Here is an 18,861-nt window from a genome sequence, read left to right as displayed (position 1 = left end):
GCCACAAGGTGATATGTTTCCAGTGCCAGTGGAAAGTGACCAGGGGGGTTTAGGCTATGCACTGCACATTCTTGTGCTCAACCATTTGTACGCCGGCAATGGATGATGTAGTAGACGTTACATTGTTGCCCGTGTAATCCTTGTGGGGGTGAGGCAATAGGAATCTCTCTCTTTCTTACAAAGTAGAGAGACGCTCTCTCCCAAGAGCGAAAGTAGTTTCTCTCTCTCTCTCTCTCTCTCTCTCTCTCTCTCTCTCTCTTAGGCTGGGATTGCAGAGGTAGTTTTGAGCGACCACATGAGAAGAGGGGCGCTGCAAGAGGGGTAGAGGAAGCAGGAGGTGCCATGCAAGAGGTATATGCGAGAAGCATTGAATCACTTATCACTTCTTATAGGCCTAGTTCTTCCCTTAATATCAAAAAACCTTAGTATCAAAGGTTACTCAACAAACCATCACAACTAATCTAATAAATTACCATCTTCTCCCGTCATCGTCCGGTTCCTATTTAACATGCATGACTACTTTGTTGTACCCTTTTCTTTTTTTTATGACCAAGAAAAAGTTACATAATTCTTTTCCTTCTCTCTTTTGAAGAGGGGTCGGAGGTAAAAACCCTCTAAACACCCACATACACTGTGGTTTTCATTTTTCCCATGAAAAGAGTTTTCTGATGCAACTCCCACATGCACCCCTTTTACAATGCCCGGAAATGGATGCATTTATCACCCTTCTCAATCTTGTCTGTACTCCAGTTTCCATCCCCCTTGAGCTGAGTGTAGACAAGAAGGAATATTCAGAGTCACAAAGCTTCAGACCATTCATCACGTATAGTGTAGACTGCATGCCCACATCATACTCACATCATCATCTTTGAAGCTTCCAACTATCAGCTTCATCATGCATAGAGTAGATGTGTACACCCACGACATAGTAGCCACATCATCAGCACCTTTAATAGATGCAAAAATGCTTTGATCATCCTTCACCCTTTCTGAATGGCCGAATGTCCACAAAATGACACTTTGGATTCCAATACTTGATCCCCCCCCTCCTGCTTTACAATGTCACCAGTTTGATGCTGCAAGATGAGGCAGCCACAGAAAATCTCTCCACGCTTTTCATGCCCACGAGGGACTTCCTCCCTTTCCACCTCACTTGGTTCACTATTTGGCCAAATATTTCATTGACTTCCCAACAAGACAGCCTTTTGACTCCAATAAATTGGAAGGTCAATTATCAAATTTATGGCGTCACAGATTGGAATATCAATGCTCAAATCGACACTGGCATTTTGTAAGGAATCCGATTGGCTCACAAGATAAGAATTTGTCACATAATTTGGTCCGGCATGATGATGGCCAGAAGAGATGATAGAGCAACCTCTTTTCATTGCTGCTAACGTAACCCTTCTACTCTGCTGCTTTGCCTTTAAGTCTGTGTGAATCTTACTTGAATCATCCTTGGCCACAACCATACACCTTGAATCAAGCCTGCATCTTGCAGAATGCTCCTTGGACTTCTCCAGTAAAACGGGCTGCTTTGCTCGTCCAAGGGGAGCTGCTGGCACTGCTGCAGCTAGCGCTGCTCGAGCTGCAAGGGGGCTTAAGCGTGGCCGTTTATCAAACGGTGATGATGAGTTGCTTGATTGTACCTTTTTCTGCCTCCTTTCACGCACAAGAGAAGCCATAGAATTCCTCCCCGAATTCCTCATTGCTCTTGATCTTTTTGTTGCTGTATCTGCTTCGAAGGTTAAGTTAGGCAACACCTTTCTTTCAATATAGCAACATATGGAACACTGAATCAATACCTAAGATTTTGGAATCAGATGTAGAATAATTAATTCATAATTACCTGCTAAAATTTTTGTATGAGAATAGGTTTCATCAAAACTGTCTGCCATCATAGTAATTTTGTCTATCTCCTCCTCCAGCTGAACTTGAACATCACTCTCAGCATCACTAGTATCAAGCCAGTCGCCACCTTGCTTACTCCTGGATTCTAGCCATTCATGAATAATTGGGTGGTTATGTATGCTGTTACATAGGTTGACCCGACGGACTTGGTTTGCCGGAACACTGCTTAGTTCTCCATCGCTCCTCCTGTCTACCCACGAGACCTCTAAATTGCAATTACAAGACCCTGAAGATGAATGCTGGTGCCTCTGGATCTGTTTCCAAAATGAGATCCAATTCAGACCATTAAACTTCTTTGCAGGTTCAGCTTCTTAGAGTGGACTGGGAACATGCCACAACGCATTACTTACTTTTCTTATTTGAGCGTCGTGAAATTGAAAATTTTCAGACATCGTTCCACTCAAAGAAGCCAGCACAGTATCTCCTACTTTCAGCTTCCTGCACTCTCCATTCTGTAGCCTTTTTGATAGAGGTCGAAGCCTGGACATCGCTTCAGCTGGAGTGAATATATAGTCCTTATCTTCTCCAGAAAATTGAACCTTGAGAATAGTCTGCTGTCCACTTGAACTGCAAAAAAGAATACAATTTAATAAATGATGCTAAGCAGTATACCTGGCTACAAGCATTACACTACTGATTAGGGCTAATGCTAGTGAGGTGCGAGGTGGCAGGTTTGATTCCTGATAACCACAGTTGATCATGCACTCTTGCCACCAAATGAGCACAATAGAATTCATCTTTCATTTCCTTCTGGTGTATGAATGCATGCTGCAACTTGGAACCCTGGGTGAAGAGGACAGTTGTTACACGTAGAATGACTCACCAACATGAGACCTGTCTCTTTGGTACGATTTTCAAAACACTTGCCCATAATGCCTACCCATGCATGCTGCATCCCCTCTCACAGCAGCTTCCCATATGACACTGGAGATCTATAAATAAACTCTCTTTCCCCATTTCACACATCTTCTGCAAGTCTTTTGGAGCGGAGAGTAAACTAGTCTTAAAACGCAACAAATTCAACCCTCAGAAGCAGCGCTACCTATTGCAACACATTGGAAGTTGGTAGAGGACTACAAAATTTTTATTGTTCTCCACACAGCCCTGCTCTCTGAGCTTAGTAAGAGGTTTCGATTCTTAGCAAATTTAGCAGGATTCCTCGTAAACTCAGAAGCTCTATTCAATGCAGCAGTATACATTAGATGAGGTTGAAAGAATTAACTCTTCTCGTTTTGGTAGTATATTTTGGCACTGCATCAACCTGAGGTTCAATAGCAATTCAGCATTAAAAAATGGCATCAAGTACAGCGTCAACAATTAATTCTCATCAAATATTTGGTATGTTAATGTGTCCGGCAAAGCCCGAGGTACCCAGTTTCTTTGTAATTGCTACAACGAGCCATAGCAGGTCTGCATTATCCTGTACATGGTCATGGGATGATGGGACATCGCAAATTTCCTTGATGTAAATGTTAAAAGTCAAAAATCAAGATAGATGTCAATGGGGTAAACGTACTTGCAGACAGGGCTCTAGCTCTACCTTAAAGGGAGAAGTTTTAGGTGTGCAGTGTACACACAATGTAACCACTCTCCAAGCCACCTTGACCTACGCAAGCCAACTGTCAATGATCCCTGCAGAAAGATTTCTCGGGATGAGGGATTGTTGAGTTCCTCACGACTCTAGTTCGAGTTGGTCTATTTTTTGTTCCATTGAGATAGTTGTAGGGACAATGGCTACAGATCAGTCAGCGTTATGAGTGGAAAGTGCATGAATGGTGAACCAAATTATGGAGTCAGTTGTTAGATGTAGTTTGAGTTTCCCCTGTTTATTTCCAAGACTCGAAATGTCTTCGAGTTGGGAGCCAATTGCTAGTTTACAACATATGTTTGCCAATTTTCTTTCTTAGAGAGAAGAGTGGAAACAAAATCTTATCTTTAGGATTAGTGGTCTAATCCAACAAGGTTAGGGGACCCCTGGTATTAGAGGAGGGGAAGTATGTTACATACCTAGTATTAATCTTTAGGATTAGTGTGTTTGAGGACGGGAAGTATATTACGTAACTAGTACTAATATTTAGGATTAGTAGTCTAATCCAACAAGGTTAGAGGAGCCCTGGGATTAGAGGAAGCAGGTTGATACATGCGGCCACGGCTCATGGTTAATAATACCAAGTATACTCACTATTTATGACCGGACAGTTGTTTATAGCAGTACTAGCGACTATATAAGTAAAACCTAGGTTATTATTGTTCACAGAGAGTAATTCACTCTGTGGTCTGTGATGGACCAGGATTACCGTCGAGAACATGTTGGATTCGACGGATCACGGACGGTCATGCCGAAGGCCTCAACACTAAGGCGTTGGTGGTATACCAGTGTTGAGAAGAGAGAAACAACCATGCTTTGATACCACTGAAACTACACCAGCTCGGTGTGAACGTCCTTGGGCACCCCAAGTACACAAACAGATACATGCACACGAACATGTAAAAGTACACGTGCACGTACGTACTAGTGCGCGGTTTCCAATAGCAAGTAGTAAAACAGGTACATGCGGACAGCAAATACACCCAGTACAGTAGATGTAATGTGATATCCGGGTACAAGAAGATGTACAGCCGGTACAAGAGGTACAAATGGTACTGTTAGTACAACAGCTGGTGCAGCAGGATCTACTGTAAGTACAGCAGGTACAGTAGGGTTTCCAGCAAGAACAGCAGGTACAGTAGGGTTTCCAGCAAGTACTGCAAGTACAATAGGTTGTACAGTAGGGTTTCCAGCAAGTACTGCAGGTACAGTAGTTTATACAGTAGGGTTTCCAGCAAGTACCGCAGGTACAGTATGGTTTTCAGCTAGTACTGCAGGTACAGTAGGTTGTACAGTAGGGCTTCCAGCAAGACAATAGGGTTTTCAGCTTGTATTGCAGGTACAGTAGGTTGTACAGCAGGGTTTCCAGCAAGTACTATAGGTACAGTAGGGTTTTCAGCAAATACAGCAGGTACCGTAGGGTTTCCAGCAGGTACAGTAGGGTTTTCAGCAAGTACAACCGGTACAATGGACTGTACAGCAGGTACAGCAGGGTTTCCAGAAGGTACAGTAGCTGTATGGCAGCATGAAAGAGGCCTGAATGATAGTCAACTTGTAGATGAGCAGCAGGGAGAGATGCGCTAGCCTCCAATGTGAGAGAGAGAAAAAGAGAGAGGGAGAGAGAAGAAGCAATTGTGGGAGAGGTTGGTGGAAGGGGTCCAACCCCCCAACACTCCCCCGCCACCCCCCCCTAGCAGTCATCTCCGGTCTGTACACTATGTCAGGGCCTCTGTTGTGGGTGTGCCCACCCAATTTTGATGTGTCCCCATTTTTCCTCACTTCCATGTATTTTTTCCCATTTTTCTGGGTGTGGGAGGGCTGTTGGTTGTCTCTTTTTGCTGGCCGACTGGTTGTTTGATACCCGACCTGCTGTGCAGCCCTGGCCGACTACTGGTGACCTGACCAACCTCAGTTTTACTGTTCATGTGCACTACTTTTGCTGGTCGTGAGTATCTGGCTGCTGTCAGCCTGTTCTGGACTGGCCGACCAGCAGCCTGGCCCCTTGCCCCCCCCACTCTCTCCATTGTATATTTCCGGGATTTATTGGTGTATATAGCAGAGTTACACTAGCTTCTCTCTCTCTCTTTCATCTGTGTATTGCTCTCTACAGCAGTTGTCTTCATTTCCGCTGTGCATTCTGACATGGTATCAAAGCCCCAATTGGCTTGAAGCTTGGAGACAATGGGACATCAAGGTTTTCTGATTGAGGTGCTGATTGGAGACTGTTTTGGGCTGTACGGGACTTGGGAGATCGGGTAGAAGGCGGCCATCACCGTTGGACAGCCACCTTGCATTCTATTTGCAGCCTCTTCTTCTTCTTTCCCACCCACGCTCCTCCCTTCACAAGACCTTGTGAACCCTTGAGATGGCAGATTTGCTTGAGATGGCTAAGAAGCATGTGAAGATCCCGACACTCCCCACGTTCCCGGTGGACCGCCAAATGGACGGGAACAACTACGACATATGGAAGGTAATGATGGAATTTGTTTTGTGTCCTATGACTTGGCTGATTTCATTGTTGTTGGGGTTCCACGGCCGGAGTTGGAAGAAGGGGAGTTACCCTCTATTCGGAAGGAACGGGAGGCACAAGCACAGTTATGGGATCGTGTTAATGCCCGTGGCCGTTCTTTAATCTTCCTCAATTGCACACCACAGGTGATCAATCACATAAAGCATATGACGCTGGCCAGAGGGATTTGGCAACATTTGGCTTCTCTCTACAACAAGGTATCACCCATGAAGAGAAACTCCTTGGAAGTTCAGATGCGAGTGATGAATCCTGCAAAGTCGTCGACGATGCGGAAGCACATCAACAAGCTGCAGGCTCTTCAGTAAGAAATTCTCCAGGCAGGGAAAGAGATATCGACAAAGGATATGGCCATAATGTTGTTGTCACATTTTCCCTCTCAGTACTCAGCCTTTTCCTCCTCTTTGATCACCAGTGGCAGGCTTAGCACCATCCTGTACACTATGTCAGGGCCTCTGTTGTGGGTGTGCCCGCCCAGTTTCGGTGTGTTCCCATTTTTCCTCACTTCCATGTATTTTTTTCCATTTTTCTGGGTATGGGAGGACTGTCAGGTGTCTCCTTTTGCTCGCCGACTCGTTGTTTGATACCCGACCTACTGTGCAACCCTGGCTGATTTGAGTTTTACTGGTCGTGTGCACTACTTTTGCTGGTCGTGAGTATCTGGCTGCTATTGGCCTCTTCTGGACTGGCCGACCAATAGCCTGGGGCCATATAAAATGCCCCTTGCCCCCCCACACTCTCCATTGTATATTTTCGGGATTTATTGGTGTATATAGCAGAGTTACACTAGCTTCTCTAGTGACCTGGCCGACTTGAGTTTTACTGGTCGTGTGCATCACTTTTGCCCACCCCCCCCCCCGACTACTGGTGACCTGGCCAACTTGAGTTTTACTGGTCGTGTGCACTACTTTTGTTGGTCGTGAGTATCTGGCTGCTATTGGACTCTTTTGGACTAGCTAACCAATAGCCTGGGGCCATATAAAATGGCCCCTTGCCCCCCCACACTCTCCATTGTATATTTTTGGGATTTATTGGTGTATAGAGCAGAGTTACACTAGCTTCTCTCTCTCTCTTTCATCTGTGTATTGCTCTCTACAGCAATTGCCTTCATTTCCACTGTGCATTCTGACAGCGCCCCCCTCCCTCTCCCCCCACTTTGACACATGGAAGAATCCCACCTTTAATGAAGGTGGGTATCTTAATAAAATGCCCCGTCATTAAAGAGGGCCACGTGGGGGTTTAAATGGCCTAGGGAGGTGCCCACAGTTTAGGCTGGCCACACCTTGGCCCTTGGGCCCCGGGCACTAGCCAATGGGTGGTGCCCGGGTTTAATGAAGTGTGAACAATAAAGGCTATAAAACCTTCACAAGAATAAACAAAGGTTTAAGCGAACACCTGTTCACATGACACAATCCATAACAGAAAATACAAGGCACTCGCACGGTTCACGGGTGCGCATCCCTTGCCCGTGAATTGGACACGTCATAGCAAGCAGCCACACGAAAATAAATCATGTGAAATCAATTTCAAGCAAGCAGAGATGCATGCACATGCATTAAACACTGGATATATTTCTTGTTCCTGGAGCCTGTAAATTGCAAGTCTTCGCGACCACGGAACTAGCTCAGTGGGAAGCTGTAACATGCGGACGCTCGTGGAAGAATCGGTAACTTCAATGCTCAGAATTCAGCAATCGTTCGTGACGAAGATAATGCACAATATAGAGAGATATGTGCAGAAATATATATATATATATATAGAGAGAGAGAGAGAGAGAAAGAGAGAGAGAGAGAGAGAGGGAGAAGAGGACACAACATTGGGTCCATAATACCCTCTTGACCTGCACTCTTCACCTTGGTTGGAGCACTCCCCTTGGCTGTCCTAGCTCTTGGAAGTTGGAACACACCTCTGCCCTTTGTGAATTATGAGATGAATGGACGGAATTCTGTCTTGCCTATTATAGGACAGAATGTGCTGGTCGACTGGCACTTACAAAGGTCGGCCAGTTGCTTTTTCCCCCACGACCAAGCCCCTAGCATTAAATGCTCTTTTAATCCAGTGTGTTCTGTTGGGGTAAAGGCGTTATGCCCACCCTTATAGTGTGTACAAGCCCATAAGTTATAGTACATAGTACACTTAGTACTTTTAATGTACTAAGTGCATAGTACATAGTACACTTAGTACTTTTAATGTACTAAGTGCACTATGTGTACTAGTGCAATATACATGTGTGATAGGGGAATCACACACTCATGCATCATGAGTTGACTTATCCCCACAACTCTCTCTCTCTCTCTCTCTCCCTTGTGCTTCTCTGTGTATGTCTCCCACAAGTGAAACCCTAACTGTTTCTCCCCATCAACTGGTATCAGAGCTTTGGTCACCAGGTTCTCCTCCCTCTTCTGCTCTGCTGGCCGCCCCACCCTTTTGATTCCTGGTCGCCCTGCCGATTCCTGGTCGCCCTGCCGATTCCTGGTCGCCCTGCTCCTTGCAGCACAAAAGGGGCTGGCCAACCAGCTGCCCACGCAGCCAGCCCACGTGGCTGCCCAGGCTGCCCAACCATCAACTGGTCGTATGTAGCGCTGCTACTCGGTGAAGAGGCCAAAGGCGAAGCTAGGCGAGCGAAGAGGCGAACTCAGGCGATAAGCTTGTTGCGCTTTGTGGCCACCAGCGGCTGCTGCTGTAGGCGGGTGGCGCTCATAAGCGAGCGAACATAGCCAAGGCAGCATAAGCGGGCAATTCTAGGCCAGCTTGGCGCTAGGCGAAACAGTCTCATCCGCAAGGTGAGCGAAGCGCACAGCACACAGGCGAAGGCGAGCTCATAGCGAATACGTCAACATACGCTAATCGTGTAGCGTGGCTGAGGTAGCGAGGAGGCTAGCGCTGGGCGTTCATACGCTAAGCGAAAGCAGAGAAGGAAGACCTCCTATGTTGTGAAGCTACCTCAATAAGCTCACCTTGAAGCAAGGCAGCATACTCGCATGGAGTTCCAGCGCACAGCAGAGAAGAGCCAACACCCTGGAGCATGGATTCACAAGCTGTAGCAGTGTAATCACCCCCTTCTGCAACACAGAGCATCAAATTTCTGCATCAGCACCAAATTCATCAACCCGCCTGCAAATCAGAGAAAAAATCAGAAAATTACAAGGTATTTTCTTGCAATTAAGCACTCATACATGCTGTATGATGTGAAAAATCGCACATTTGGGCAAAATTGCAGCAAATTGCAGTGCAAATCAAGGGGCTTTTGTGCCGATTTGGTTGATTTGCATGCAGGCAATCGCATTTGATGCTGTGGATAATGTGTTGATGCCTTACAAGCACTCAATGTGCCTGTAAATCAAGGGGCTTTCATTATTTGGATGTATATGTGGCCAGGGGGAAGCATCGTGAACACTCTGGATGCCTTCATGTGCGTCAATGTACCATGTATGATCAGAAATTGATCTTAAATCAAGGGGCTTTTCAAGTTTTTTATGCTTGTTGAGCTTGGCAAAGCAGCAGGCAAGACATTTATGCCTTGAATCCTCAAAAATCAGCTTGCAGTCAAGGGGCTTTTGCCCAATTTCTGTTCGGGACTGTTGTATGCAGTGTTCGGGACTGTAAAAGTCTGATTTTCACTCATTTGGACAGCCAGGAGAGCATTTATTGCTATTGTACCTGCTGGTACAGATTTGGCACAGCTTTGTGCATGTTTTGGCATGGCTGTACACTGTTTTGAGTGACCAAAAGGTTCAATTTCAGATGCTGAACTTGCCGGTGCAGGTTTGGTACATCATTGGTGAGCACTTGGTACTGCTGTACAGTACTTTGGAAGGGCAAAAGAGCACATTTAAGGTGCTGTCCAAAATCTGCAGCAACCAGATTTTGGTGTTTTTCATCACATACAGTGGGAGAAAAGTTGCATTCTTGCTTCCGCAGTGGGAGATAAACTTTGGGAGAAAAACTGTGAGCACTTTGTGTGCTTTTGGTGCAGTGTTTGCACATTTTGCAGGGAGTCAGGCATTGACAGGTTGCATTTTGCTATGGCAACCACAGGTGAGAGCTCTTCATTGCTTCACATCAAGAAGCTTGAAGGCTCGCATAACTATGATATTTGGCAAACCCAGTGCTACAATGTGTTGCTCCAGAAAAAGCAGCACAAGCCTATCAAAGAAAGGGGTGTGATGCCCGCTTCTCTTACTGCTGAAGAGTGGGAAGATATGGATGAGCTGGCAAGATCTACTATCATGTTGTCTGTGTCAGACTCATTACTTTTCAGCATTCGTGAAGAGAAGACAGCTTGGGGAATGTGGCAGAGATTGCAGGACTTGTATGCCCAACAAAGTGCCTCAAGCAAAGTGTATTGGTTGAAGAAACTCATAGGTCTTCAGATGAAGGAAGGGGCGTCTATGACAACCCATTTAAATGAGTTTAATGGTATTGTCAGCCAAGTCATTAATCAAAAGTTGGCAATGGACGATGAGTTCAAAGCCACTTTTTTGTTATGCACTTTGCCAGAGAGTTGGGACACATTCAGGACAGCCACTAGCAATTCGCATGCTATGCTGTCATATGCAAATGTTGAGGGTGCTCTTCTTCAAGAAGAGATGAACAGGAAAAACAACTCTGTTGGAAAGTCCAATGCAATGAATGCACGTGGGAGATCCCAGCAAAGGGGAAGAAGCCAAGAAAGGGGAAGGAGCAAGTCTCGCTCCAAAAAGGATTTGGAATGCCATTATTGTGGCAAGAAGGGACACATTAAAAAGCAATGCTACAAATGGAAAAATGATCAAAAGGAAAAGGGAAAAGGCAAAGACAAAGAGAAAGATGAAGCCAAAGATGTAAAGCCAAAGGGCAAAAGTGGAGTCAAGATTGAAGAAATCAATGTGTCACATGCAGGTGGCAGTGAGGATGAGGTCCTCTTTACGTCTTCACTTGATGCCCATTCACTTCTTACAGGTGGTCATGGTATGCACTCATGGATCATTGATTCAGGTGCCTCCTTTCATGTCACAGGTTGCAGAGACTTGTTTGTCAGGTATACTGCTGGCAATGAAGGAGTGGTTTATTTGGGTGATAACCATGCATGCAAGATACTTGGCAGAGGTGATGTGAGGCTTGTGTTTTCAGATGGCTCACAGCTTATGCTCCATGATGTCAGGCATGTGCCTGAGATCAAGAAGAATCTGCTTTCTACTGGACAGCTTGATGATGCTGATTATGCTACCACATTTGGTAGTGGAAAGTGGAAGATTAGTAAGGGCTCACTGGTTGTTGCCAGAGGCTCTAAGGTGGACACTCTTTATTTCATGCATGCAGGTGTTTGTCACCATGCTAATGTAAATGCAACCGAGCTGCCGGAAATCTCTATGTGGCATAGCCCGTTGGGACACATGAGTGTCAAAGGAATGGAGCAATTGTCTCGTTTGGGTTACTTGCCTTCTCTAAAGTTTTCAAGTTTTCAATTTTGTGAGCATTGTATATATGGTAGGCAACTACAGTGCCCCCACAAGAAAGCTCTTGGACAGAAAGATGCTCAGTTAGAGCTTGTGCATACAGATGTATGTGAGATGCCTCAGCTTTCTTTGGGAGGGGCAAAATATTTTGTGTCTTTTATTGATGATGCCACACGCAAGGTGTGGGTTTATCCTCTTCGTTTGAAGAGTGATACATTCTCAGTGTTTCAGAAGTTTGTTGCTCTTGTTGAGAATCAAACTGGCAAAACACTGAAGGCTTTGCGTTCCGACAATGGTGGAGAGTATACGTCCAAACAGTTTCAGGACTTTTGTGATGCTAAAGGCATCAAGAGGGAGCTCTCTACTCCTTATGATCCTCCACAAAACGGGACAGCAGAGAGGATGAACAGGACCATTCAGGAGAAGGTCCGTTCTATGTTGTCACATGCTGCATTACCTCATGGTTTTTGGGCTGAAGCTGTTATGACAGCCGTTCACCTTATAAACAGGTCACCTAACACGAGGCTTGGTGGGAAAGTGCCAGAAGAAGTATGGACATGGAAGCCTCCGTCATACAAGCACTTGAGAGTGTTTGGTTGCGTTGCGTACGTGCACATACGCAGGGAAATGCGCACCAAACTTGATCCTAAGTCTCATAAATGCATATTCCTAGGATATGGTGACAGAGGTGAAATGGGGTATAGACTTTGGGATCCCATGAATAGAAAGATCATACGCAGCAATGATGTCATTTTTGATGAAACATGCATGTATAAGGAGCCTGCAAGGCAACAGGAGCCTGGCAGAGTCATCTTTGATGATGATGGACATCATGGACAACAACAAAGGGCTGTAAATCAGCCATTACAGCAGGAAAACCAGCCCTTAAATGGTGCTGAAAATGGTCCAAATGGACAGCCAGATATGGCAGAAGATATCCCTATGGATATACCACAGTTAGAGGAGATACCGGGCATGATTTTTCAGCCTTATGGCATGGAACAAGAGCCACCAATGGGTGATATGCAGGCTGGACAGCAACCTGCAAATGATGGTCATTGGGTACGGAGGTCCACTAGACCCTCCAGAGCCCCTGACAGGTTTGTTCCAGGGGTTGACTATTTGATGCTTACTGACTGTGGGGAGCCCTCATGTTATAAGGAGGCTTTACAGAGGGCAGACAAGGCTCTTTGGGAGCGTGCCATGAAGTCAGAGATGGATTCTCTGCATAAAAATGGAACTTGGAAGTTGGTGCATTTACCTGCAGGCAAAAGAAGGTTTTGCCATGCAAGTGGGTATACAGGCTCAAAGTTGCATCAGAGATGCAAAGCCAAGATACAAAGCCAGGTTAGTGGCTAAGGGCTTCAAGCAGGAATATGGTGTGGACTTTGAGGAGATCTTCTCTCCAGTGGTCAAAATGACCACACTTAGAGCTGTGTTAGCTTTGGTTGCACATGATGATCTGGACTTGATTCAGATGGATGTGAAGACTGCTTTTCTTCACGGTGATCTCCATGAGGAGATATATATGCAGCAGCCAGAGGGTTATGCAGTAAGTGAAAAGGAGAAGCTTGTATGCAAGCTGAAAAAGAGTCTCTATGGGCTCAAACAGGCACCAAGGGAATGGTATCATAAATTTGATACATTCATGAAATCTCAGAAATTCAGGAGAAGTGACATAGATCACTGCTTGTACACCAAGAAAGCTTTGGATGGCAGTCTATTGATCCTCATCTTGTATGTTGATGATATGTTGATTGCCGGGAAATCTCGTAAAGAGATGGATGCCTTAAAGAAGAGGCTGCATGAAACCTTTCATATGAAGGATTTGGGTGATGCAAATCACATCTTGGGTATGCGGATACTTCGGGACAGAAATCAGCATGTGTTGTATTTGTCTCAGAAGGAATACATTGGCAAAGTCTTGCAGAGGTTCAATATGGACGGGGGGAAGAAGACTAGTACTCCTTTGCCTCCATATGTGAAACTCAGTGCTATGGACAGCCCACAGTCAGATAGAGACAGGGCTGATATGGCCAAAATTCCGTATGCTTCAGCTTGTGGCAGTCTCATGTATGCCATGGTTGCTACTAGGCCGGACATTGCATTTGCAGTGGGAGTGGTTTCTAGATACATGGCCAACCCTGGCAAGAAGCATTGGGAAGCAGTGAAAGGTGTCATGAGATACCTGAAGGGCACACAGGATATGTGCATTTGTTTTGGCAAACAGGATGCATTAGTGCATGGTTACACGGATTCGGATTATGCCGGTCATCCAGATAACCGGAAGTCTACTACCGGTTATGTGTTTACATTCACAGGAGGTGCTGTGTCATGGATATCCAGGATGCAGAAGTGCACTGCCTTATCTACTACAGAGGCCGAGTATATTGCAGCCACAGAGGCTTGCAAGGAGGCATTATGGCTATCTCGGTTAGTGGTTGATTTGGGTTATACAGGGGATATTCCATTGTTGCATTGTGACAGTCAGAGTGCCATCCAGTTGGCAAAGAACCCTGTCTTTCATGCAAAGACGAAGCATGTGGATGTGAAGTATCACTTCATCAGAGAGGTGATAGAGAACAAGCAAATTCAGCTTGTTAAGATTCATACGGATGACAACCCGGCTGATCTGTTGACGAAGAGTTTGCCTCCGGAGCGGTTTGCTCATTGCAAACACTTGATGGGCATTGGATGAGGCCAGTTTCAGCCTTGATATGGCCTTGTATATTATCATGTACATGCTGATTTTTTCTTTTCCTTTACTTAAGGGCACTTTGCCTTTAAGTGGGAGGTTGTTGGGATAAAGGCGTTATGCCCACCCTTATAGTGTGTACAAGCCCATAAGTTATAGTACATAGTACACTTAGTACTTTTAATGTACTAAGTGCACTATGTGTACTAGTGCAATATACATGTGTGATAGGGGAGTCACACACTCATGCATCATGAGTTGACTTATCCCCACAACTCTCTCTCTCTCTCTCTCTCTCCCTTGTGCTTCTCTGTGTATGTCTCCCACAAGTGAAACCCTAACTGTTTCTCCCCATCATGTTCACACTGCTACTGTGGCTGGCCACCGCAACGTATGATCCTAGCAACTGGGCAGCCCCTATGCTTGGCCTCCTTGCTAAGCACGGCCTCTAGGCCTGTCAATTGCTTGGCCATGCCTCCTCGGGCTGGCCGACAGCCTGCCCAGCCCCTCTATAGGCTGGTGAGCAAGGCCTGGGGCTTTCCTGGCCTCTTGGGGTGGCACAAAGCCTACCCCTCGCCCAATCAAGGGATGAAAGATCCCATTCCTAGGGTGACCCTAAGGACTGGCCCCATCCTTCTTGCAAAACTGCATGCTTCCTACACATGCTTGGCATCTAGTTACAAACCAAACACACAGGTCATATATATGACATCATTCCACACGGAGACTCACAGTACGGACTGGTACTGCTTGTATTACTATGGTACAAAAAGGTTGCTTACTGCTTGTACATGATGTAGACATGTGGTCAGCTCCATAGGGGTTGACCTGGGCCCTTCTATATGATATTCTACTGAATGCTAGACTAACTGATGAACTAAACTTCTCTTTCCACTCATGTAACTAATTTCTTAATCCTTTACTTCATTGATGATCAAAATTCCACTCATGTAACTAATTTCTTAATCCTTTACTTCATTGATGATCAAAATTTCTCCCAAAGTTGCTAACTTTTAGGCGAATTTTGGTAGTTTTATAGTCTTGTAGTAAAAATGCTGAATATGCTAAACTGCTTATATATATGGGAGATGATGCAGTCGGCCAGTGCACCTTCAGTGGGCCTGATGTGTGGACAAATAGATGCCAAAAACATGGGATAAATACCATAACTGCTGTATGTGCTGCCCACCCCTGCTGCCCTGTAAAAAGACTCTTGTCCAATTGCTGCACAAGGGCTGCTGTCAGCCGACAGGCCGGCTGGCAGCCCCTTGTGACCTCCCATGAGGTGCATGATAATGCTTATGATGTACTCTTGCTGCTGCATGGTTCTGATGTTGTAATGCTTAGGAGGATGCTTCTTCTACTGATGTTGACACTAAATGTTGTCCTGACTGCTACACTATGCAGGGATTAAGACAGTTCCTGCACAGGGTTAGTCATGGCACGAGCATGCACGTGACATTCCCTTCTGCTAAACTTGACGACGGGGTGGAACCCTGTTATCCTTCCTCCCTCGACTTGACCTTTAAATTGCTACTGCTTTCTGACTTTGACTTCTATTGCTTACTTCTACTTACTGATATTTTTGGTCTGAACACCTTCATTTGTGATCTCCACCTCCAAGTCTTGATGAAGAACTAAGCATTTGTTCACTGTTGTCCCCATGCCTGCTTTCCCTCAACCTTGACACAACGGTGGGTCACATGCCAGAACCAATCATGCACGCTAGGCCTTTGGAACTGATCTAAGGGCTTATTGAGGTACTGGGTCTGAGTACCAACCCTTAGGGACTGCTTCCTCTAGCTTCGCGTGTTGCAAACCACTCCATCTGCTACCCTGCTGCATCCTTCCTGCTAGAACTGTGCACCTTCCTTGGGACATAGCTTAGTGGGCTTAGCCTGAATGCTCTGATACCAATGTTGCATGCGTAGAAGCCTTGTTGTACTGATCCACAGCCCTAAGCATACTTAAGAACATTGATGCTAATTATCTTATGATTAAGACAGAGAGGAGAGAGAAGAAGAGAGAGATTAGTGTTCAGGTTTTCTTGTATTACTATGGTACAAAAAGGTTGCTTACTGCTTGTACATGATGTAGGCCTGTGGTCAGCCCCATAGGGGTTGACCTGGGCCCTTCTACATGATATTCTATTGAATGCTAGACTAGCTGATGAACTAAACTTCTAATTATCTGACTTGTTCTATGCTGAATATGCTGAACTGCTTATATATATGGGAGATGATGCAGTCGGCCAGTGCACCTTCAGTCGGCCTGATGTGTGGACAAATAAATGCCAAAAACATGGGATAAATACCATCACTGCTGTATGCGCTGCCCATGCTGTCAGCCGACAGCCCCTTGTGACCTCCCACCAAGCATTGTCCGCAAAGAAAAATAATGTCTAGGCATGCATCAATTATGCCCATCTTCTTTCTTGTGATTCCAGGATTCCGCCTACACCATGTGTAAATGGCCAAAATCACACCCAAGCACCATGGATATCAAATAGGCTTTAGATGAGCCAGTATCCACAGAAGCTCCGCCTGAAAGCCAAAATATCATGCCATGGCCTTGGATGCAATGTGTGCATCACCCATATGATCCATATGCATGCCGTAGTCTAACATGCTCCACATGTTCTGAGAGATCAGGGATGTGTGACATCCCCCCAGCTTCTAATCAGAATACACGCCAAAAGACACCCACAAACATGTATCCATCATAATCACATGTCCACCAGGCCTACTTCAACATGTGAACACACCCACCAGATGTAGCTGACTCCCTGCGGTTCCAACGTCTTCACTGACTATCTAGCCTTACTTCGTGTAAGCCAAGTCATGCAGAAGACCCCAAGGCTGTACGGCCAAGTCAAAACAGCCTGCAAACACCTGTAACCAGCCCAATACTCCTGTAAACCAGAATTGCAGCCTGTAAGGAAGTCGATCAGCCCTAGAGAATGCCTGCATGAAGTCGACCTGCTCACGATCAGCACAAGGTGAATTCATTTTGCTCAAATCTGGAATCAGACGTGGACAACCAGCTCTCTGCCCTTCTCTTTCACGAGCGCCTAAGTCAGAAGTGCCAAATTCAACAAATTGTCCACTGTTTCAAAAATATAATCCCTGTCAATGTGAACGATTTATAAATTTCCCGCCTCTTTTGAATGAAGCGTGGATTTGCAACCATACTAGTAATAAATAAAACTAAGCTGTCAAAGGGGTCTTTCTTCTCTGTTTGGGGGAGCAAGATCTTGGGTCAACCGACTGCTGCCAAGAAAAATAGGCCAGTACTGAGCAGTAGTAAGAGTTTTTCAACCTCTTTAATTTGAGCTATGGTTTGAAAGTCATGAGCCTGGTTGGTCCAAGGAAACCCAAACACCTCAAACCTAGGACTTTTCCTGGAGGTGTCATGCATGTTGTGATGCCCCTTGAGGCAAAACCTGCAAACCACCTGGCCAGATCCGATTAGAGAATACATTAGGCCCTCATAAACCTGTAGTCATGGCTTCACCAATCCTAACCATATGTTTGCTACTCCAAAGCAAGTGGAGAAGAGCAAACACAGGAACCTGGCATGAAGCATTCAGATCTCTAGACCAATTAAAAGGATCCAGTGGCATAATATGGCCGATTAAGAGCATGAAGCGACAATGAAGTGACATATTGAGGAGTATATGACTGCAAACGGCCACTTTTGTGTGTGTGTGTGTGTCTGTGTGTGTGTGTGTGTGTGTGTGTGAGAGAGAGAGAGAGAGAGAGAGAGACTCACCAGGTTGAGACTTGGCAGTGATACCAGGCACCGTCCGCTCTGCGCTTCCCCTCCAGTTCGGGGGCCATCAAGTTTAGTAATCTTTCATTCGAAAGAAAATATGGAAAAGCGTTGTGGGTTCTAAAGGCCCGAAGACGATGCTGCCGACCAGGCTTTACGACGGTGCCCCTGCACGCACGTGAAAGGACTTAAGACAGGGCTCGAACTTAACTGAAAAGAGAGCGTATGATGTTTCAATCAGTTACAAATTATATACCTATCTAGCTTTACATAGTGTGTAAACCCTCAAGGTCGTCTACACGTCACAAGTGATGGAAAAGATGTGTGTAAAGGAGTGTGGGCATCCCACACTTAGTACCAATACTTACATAAGGTATGGTCATGGATTTTCTAGAAACCTTTTGTTTAGGGTTACATGTAATTAACAAAGCCTTGGGGCTTTCAGTTTCACCCTACACTTCCATGTAGCCATTTCTCAAAAGAACATCCACAATTGAGCGAATTCTATAGAGTCATTATGCCCGTCAACAAAAAGGGCCAAAGTTACAAGATGTAATATTAGCAAAGCTAGAAGCCAATAGTGATTCGGTGTTGGAGGCTTGATGTTTTACAATCCAACATTATTTTTGCATTATGCTCTCAGAGTAAACTATTGCACCCGTAGCACGTAAACAAGACCAAAACATGGGGGTTGAACCTAGCCTCACCTACTTGAAATAAGGCCTAGGAATACAACCTTTGTCATTGTGGAGACTATGGAACAGGTAGCCTCATTCAACTATTCTTGTATGGGAATGTACTCTAATGCAAACTTTGCAAACATTGAATTAAAGTATCTCTCTAAGGACTCCAAAGTACAGAGCCTTCCATTTTTTGTTCAAGGAATACTTCACACACCCAATCCTTTGATGGAGGTTTTAGCTCTTATAGA

The 18,861-nt window shown here is 45.4% G+C and overlaps 1 protein-coding gene across 3 annotated transcripts; it reads right to left on the bottom strand.

Moving 5' to 3' along the window:
* Nucleotides 1–557: 557 nt before the first annotated feature.
* LOC147619188 (uncharacterized) lies at nt 558–18,152 on the bottom strand. 3 transcript variants are annotated; one of them, XM_086772807.1, is made up of 5 exons: nt 17,931–18,135; nt 17,478–17,612; nt 2,262–2,478; nt 1,850–2,165; nt 558–1,735 (listed from the first exon to the last, which is right to left on the bottom strand). In XM_086772807.1, exons 3-5 carry the CDS (start codon nt 2,397–2,399, stop codon nt 1,179–1,181), a joined length of 1,011 nt encoding a protein of 336 aa, XP_086628933.1. In that variant the 5' UTR covers nt 2,400–2,478; nt 17,478–17,612; nt 17,931–18,135; the 3' UTR covers nt 558–1,178. The 3 variants fall into 3 exon arrangements, with proteins under 3 accessions (XP_086628933.1, XP_086628934.1, XP_086628932.1); XM_086772808.1 differs by having other exon boundaries at nt 17,478–17,601; XM_086772806.1 differs by lacking the exon at nt 17,478–17,612 and having other exon boundaries at nt 17,931–18,152.
* Between the last annotated feature and the right edge of the window lie 709 nt (nt 18,153–18,861).

Source organism: Cibotium barometz, chromosome 33 (assembly GCF_041138505.1).
Source record: "Cibotium barometz isolate CiBa-2024 chromosome 33, ASM4113850v1, whole genome shotgun sequence".
In the NCBI taxonomy this organism is placed as follows: Eukaryota; Viridiplantae; Streptophyta; class Polypodiopsida; order Cyatheales; family Cibotiaceae; genus Cibotium; species Cibotium barometz.
Note: the sequence above shows the minus strand (reverse complement) of the source record. Positions and strands in the feature narration are given on the sequence as shown.